General features: G+C 38.9%; 1 protein-coding gene across 1 annotated transcript; it reads left to right on the top strand.

The window, feature by feature from the left end:
* The first annotated feature begins 436 nt into the window (after positions 1-436).
* On the top strand, positions 437-4,350 carry LOC144038380 (uncharacterized). Its single transcript, XM_077550847.1, has 3 exons — positions 437-534; positions 2,111-2,581; positions 4,101-4,350. Coding segments are annotated over exons 2-3 (429 nt in total). The 5' UTR covers positions 437-534; positions 2,111-2,154; the 3' UTR covers positions 4,103-4,350.
* The last annotated feature ends 1,952 nt before the right edge of the window (positions 4,351-6,302 follow it).

Raw genomic sequence — 6,302 nt, 5'->3', positions numbered from 1 at the left:
TTATTTTCATGGAGTCCCTATAACACAATTTAGCAGTAATAGCATAGGCCTGTATTTGTGGGAACTGGGGTCAAGTTGTAAGTTGTAACTTTTCTGTTGCTTTTTTAAAACAGTTTTTGATTCTGGTGTCAAATGTAAAAAAAATAAAAAATAAATAAAAGTATTTTATAATTCTAGAAATGTAAAACTAAGCAGTTCAATATGAAAAGAAAAATGCAATGTGCTGTTACCAATGTCTCATATTGTTTGCATTGTTAACTCTAATGCCATCTAGTGGCAGAAAAATTACCTCAACGCACTCTTGTCACCTCACATCTTTCGATTTAATTTCTCTTGTCCTACATGTTGCGTCTTGCAATGACTAATTATACAAGTGCGCCTTTAAGACTCAACCTGCGTCTCACCTGGAAAACCTGTAAGACTTGCTGCCACACCCGCACTGCTCTACTTCCAGACGCAATGTGACCACTCTGTCCGAGGCGTCGAGCGAGTTGTCCGTGCTGTGAAGAGATTGAAAGCGACATAACGCAAAGGGTAAGAGCACAAGCTTCCTTTTCCCTCCTTCTCCTAATGGGCCTTTCTTTCCCTTGCTTCCTCTCCCAGGGAGGCTGATGGAATTTCATTACTTATGATTGAAAAGCCGGCAATTTTCCAAAGCAGGGGAGGAGGTGCACTTAAAATGCCGCCGTGCCCCCCTCGATCGAATTTACCCTGGGCTGGAACAAATGTGGGACCCCTCCTTTCCCCATCCCCTCGCGTATAAGATGTTATTATTTCCAAATCCGGGTTATGATGGAATATCCGATTGCGTCTGCCGGGGGAGCAGTCAGGGAATGTTCATCAGTGTGGAAGAATCAATCTGACTCCACTCATGGCTAATGTGTTCATAAAGGTGCTTAAAATGTTCATGATTCACACTCAAGAGGTGTAAAATTCTCGGCAGGTTCAATTCCAGGTAACTGAGTTATTTTAAGATTGCAAACAGAAATGATGGCGTGATAAAAACAAACACGCCCATGTGAGCAATTCCAAAACAAAAACACAACACACGATGACACATGGATACTGTCAAACACGGGTGTGGGAACTATATGGCTACAAAGAGTATGATTAGTTTTCAAAAAAATATTTTGTTGTTGTTTTTTAATTGCAATCCAAGAATAGTCATATTATACGAGAAATAAAAATTCTAATAAACTGAGAAAAAAAGGGGGGGTAATTATTATTAGTAGTAGTAGTACTAACTTGAAGAAAAAAAAGTTGTGATCATGAGAATTTTTAAATTGCAGTACTACAAGAAAAAGTTGTTTCTTAAAATTTCAATCTGAGAATAAGGTTGTAGTGCTAAAAGCAAAAAAAATAAAGGTGTAATATTACAAGAATTTTTTTTTTTTAAGTTGCAATCTGAAAATTGAGCTGTAAAATTAAGATAAAAAAGTCTTAATATTATGAGAAGTTTTTTTTATGAGTCATTGCATTAAGTAGGCAGGGTTTTGTTTTTGTTTTGAAATTATGAATGAAGAAAGAAGTTGGAATATGAGAAAACGTTGAGGAAAGTCTTAGTGTTAAGACAAAAACATATTTTTTTAGATTTTGAAAAGTCAAAAATGTTATTTTTAATTATGATCATATATTTTTAGTTGTGATCTGAAAATAAAGTGATAATCCTGTGAGATTTTTTTTTCAAGTTTAGAGCCGAGAACAAGTGTTAATATCTAGAAATATTATGTATTAGAATTTTTAGAAGTACTTCTTTCCACAACAAAGTCAAAGTGCCGCAAGAATAAATATTTTGTAAAATAATTTTGGGGGGAAATTGCAATTGCATCATTACAAGAAATATAAATAATTATAATTAGCTGTAATCAATGCAAAGTTCTTTTTTTTTTGTTTAATTTTTTTTTTTTTTTTTGTTGTATCATTATTAAAGGGCAACAAAAAATTATTCTTGGGGTTTGGAAGTTGAAATCATTAAAGTTGTAGAGTTGCAAAAAAAATAAGTTTCATGTATTTTTATAAAAAGTCAAGATATTCTGAGAATTAACTTGCAATATTATGATTTAGTTTTTAGAAAAAATAAAGGAAAAGCTAACAATTGTTTGTCTTTTAGGTTTTTCAAGCATCCTCGATTTACGAGCCTCCGCAATCCGCACCATGTCTGCCGTCCACAGTGAGAAGGAGGTTTTGGATGTGAAGCCTCCTCCGTATGAACGTCCGCCTCAGGATTACTATAATCAGCCTCAGTTGTACCCGGGTGAGCCTCAGATGTACCCGGGTCAGCCTCAGATGTACCCGGGTCAGCCTCAGATGTACCCGGGCCAGCCTCAGATGTACCCGGGTCAGCCTCAGATGTACCCGGGTCAGCCTCAGCCATATCAGAGTCAACCTCAGCCGTACCAGACTCAGCCTCAGCCTCAGCGGGTCCATGTGACGGAGAGCAGACGCAACCGTGACGAAGGGAGCAAGTGCCCCAAATGCTGCCTGAAGACGCGCGACTGCCTCATGAGCCCCGAGTGTGGCCGGGCGCTGCAGATCTCCAGCGTTATCGCCATGTGCGGAATGTGCCTGCGCTGGTGTTTCTGTAAGTGTCCATATTTCTATTTCCTTATACTGGAGAAAAACCCAAGCTTCCGTCGGCACGTTGGCCGTTAGCATAGCATGTAACCTCGTTGCAGTCCAATCACAGCAGATAAAAGCCTTCGATTGCCGCAAATATTCTTAAATTGGGAGGGGATCAATGTCAGTGCTTGTAGCGGACATTGGGTTTGATTATCTGTGAAGTATTCTCAGCAATCAGTCTTTTATTTATATTTAGTCACAATGCTAAAATCCATTCATTATCCAGGACTTTCTTCTTTGGCCGTCTCAGTGAAGTACGTCATTACGTTTGTGGCGCCCAGTGTGCCACCCGGTGTTCAAAATGCGACACGACAGGTTGTGTTGAAGTCTAGAAAAATGTGAGCTATACTGTACTTCTAAACATACTTGAAACACTCACTGTTGTATCGAATGTAATTCAATTCCTTGCACTTCCCTTGAAAAAGCTGATACAACCACATAGTTTGAATGGGACTTTTTATGGCACTTTCATTGTATTAATGTATTTAGTTTTTAAAATTAATTTTATTGTGTATTCTACAGGCTGTCTATATAGTGTGGACACGGAGTTTAAAATACAAATGGCCTTAAACATTTAATAATATAATATGCAATATTTGTATTTTATTATTACAATATAAATAATTATTTTCTTTTATTAATTATTATAATTCTCTTATTTTTGAATAATTTGTCAAAAATAACGCACACGTGACCGACTAAAAGTCTAGATTTTTTATATATATATTAAATTGGCCAAATTATGATATGTGAGGTATCGGACCAAACCAGCGATATACAGGGACAGTCTCTGGCAGAGCCACCTCAATTTGGTTTCTGGCCACCACCCGAACAGGCTTAACGTAGAACCCTGCATTATTTTCAGTTTTGTGACGATATGACTTGAAAAAAAATGACCATATTTCTTATCAAAGGGTTGGGCTATCTGGAAAATTGTTGGGCTACCTCAATTTCCCATGTTAGGAGCCTGGCTGGCTCCTTAGCTTGGCTGGCTAAATCTCAGGCTTGATACGGTGGTCTCTACCACTTTTGCACTTGTTGCCAACATTGCATGCAATATTTTGAAATGAGTGAACACACAATTTAGTACTCACTATTTGGGTGATTAGTTTATCAGGCTCAATGGGACGTAATGACTCACGATGAGTAATCAAAATCTGGACCTAATTAAACAATAAGGGGCAGAGATGCAATAGGGGACATTATGGGACACTATGGACATGAAGCAAGTTGATGAGACACAATTGGGACATTTTAGGATTCTAAGGAACAATGGGGTACATAATTAAAGGATATGCTGGGACATAATAGGACATGATGGGATGTAATGAGGCATAATGATACAATATGGGCCACTGTGGGACAAAACGGGACATAAACAGGACATCCTGGGACACGTAATGGGAGAAAAAAAAGTGACGAAGAATTTTTGACTGCTACTTTGTCACGTATCACTCAAAATGAACTTTCCTCCCCCTCAGAATCTCCAATTGGGACCCAACTTTTCCAGGCTACATCGACTCCTTCGATATCTTGCAAGGGATCTATTGCTTCTCGGATGTCAAATGCCATCGTCCATTCATCATGTATGCGATGAGAAAGAGTGGTGAGGTTGGGCCGTTGTGTATTTAAAGAAGAGTTTATATAGTTGTTTTTCACGCAAAACGTGTGTGGTGGATTTTACTTTTAAATATAATAAAATAGGGAAAAAATACTGTTTTTTGTTTTGAATCTGTTGCCGCTGTGCCTTCTTTCCAATTTCATACATGTAAACACATTTTTTGAAAAAGACGCAGCCGGCGGATGATAAAGGGACACACTTGGACGATTTAAAGCCAGACTTGTGGATGAGTGACAGCGCCGAGGAGAGCGACTTGTTGTCGCGGAGGATTGTGGAAAGGCGGCGTCAATGATCTCAAATGGATTTGGTGTCAGGAAACATAAAACTAATTCATGGTCCGCATCAGCTTGATCCTGACCTTGTGGCAGTAGCGGCAAGCCGAGAAAGATCATAAAAAATAAGAAAAAGGGAGTGAAACTGTCCAGAGCTGGCGGCCACATGTGAGCAGATGATAATGTATTTTGGCTTGGTGATGCAGCATGTGGCACATTGCCGACACCCTGTTCCAAGTAATGTGACAAAATTGTATGTTTGCAGTTTGTACACGCTGATCAACAGTCTCCTGAATTGATTGTTTTCTGAATGTCCAAGAATGGAAAATTTCCCACTCAGGCATCCCATGCATTTTCCATTTTTTAAGCAAAAATTGTCCATATTTTACTTTATTTCAGGACAGAATGTTCTGCTCAGGGCTGTAGTAACAACGAAATGGTCCACTTTAGGCTATATTTCCAGAAGAGAATGGTTCAGTTATGGGTGGGTGTCAGAATAGAATGTTCCACTTTAGGAAAGATGCCAGAATGGGAGGTTTAAGATTAATCTACATTTAAGAATAAATGGTGCATTGGGGGGGGGGGGGGGGTGTCTTCCAAAATGGAATGGTCCACATAAGGATAATAGTCGAGATTAAGGCTTGCTCCATAAACGGAATGGTTCATTTTTGGCTTATGCCCAGAATGGAATGATCTGCCTTGGGCTATATTCCAGAATGACGCACTTCAGGATGTATTCCAGTCTGGAATGATCTAGACTAAGATTTATTCCACAATAGAATGGTCCACTTTGAGCTGTATTCCAGAACAGAATGGTCCACTTTGAGCTGTATTCCAGAACAGAATGGTCCAAATTAGACTATATTCCAGAATAGATTTGTCCAATTTCAGGATTTTTACAAGAATGGAATGATCCACTTTTGGTTATGTTTTAGACCGGTCCAATTTAGACTATATTCCGAAATGGAATGGTCCAAAGTCAGTCTTTTTACCAGAATAGAATGGTCCACTTTAAATTCTAGATTCCATGGTTCGATTTAGGCTACAGTATATTCTAGTAGGAAATGGTATTCTAGTTTTCCGAATGTAATGGTTCAGGTGTATTTTTTTTTAAAGTTTAAACTTAGGCTATAATGTATAATGGAATTGTTCAATTTAGGCAATATTCCATGGTATGAGTGTTATCACATTCTTTGTTAAATCAGTAGGATTAGTGTTCAGTGTAGAACTTTAATCAGCAAATCCCAGGCGCAAATGTCAGCAATTAACATGTTGAACGTTTCAGTTAAAAGTAAAGCGGACAAGTATGGAACGTTTGCCACAAAGGTCAGTCTTCACACCTTTTTTTTTTTGTTCCTTCCTGTAATTTTGCATTTCCTTTAATTTTCTCCTATTCTTGTGTGGCCGACGCTGGAGTCACAATAAAGGGGTGACATTTCCAGCAGACAGATTAGGGCCTCACTCCAATTAATTTTGCTTCCCCCCGCGTTAAACAGACAATCAGGCAAAAGCGAAATGTCATGAAAACAAACGAGGAGTCGCCGTGTGGTTGACAATTAGTGCCAAGCCCCTCACAAATGTCAATATGTTCAAGTGTGGACAGTGCGGGAGATAGATGACGGGAGGAGGTCATTGGCTCGTTTGAAGCAGGTACCAGGGTGCCACGATAACGATAACGTCAAATGAAAGGTCAAAGGTCCCAAGATTTTGGACGGGTGACATCACTTGATAATTTGCTATGCATGGCTAACGCATTTGACAATGTCAATGTGGCCGCTAACCCATCTAAC

The sequence above is a fragment of the Vanacampus margaritifer genome, chromosome 18 (assembly GCF_051991255.1).
Source record: "Vanacampus margaritifer isolate UIUO_Vmar chromosome 18, RoL_Vmar_1.0, whole genome shotgun sequence".
Taxonomy (NCBI): Eukaryota; Metazoa; Chordata; class Actinopteri; order Syngnathiformes; family Syngnathidae; genus Vanacampus; species Vanacampus margaritifer.
Note: the sequence above shows the minus strand (reverse complement) of the source record. Positions and strands in the feature narration are given on the sequence as shown.

Excerpts from the sequence above, each read along its gene's own strand:
- LOC144038380 (XM_077550847.1), top strand. The coding sequence starts at position 2,155 with ATGTCTGCCGTCCACAGTGAGAAGGAGGTTTTGGATGTGAAGCCTCCT.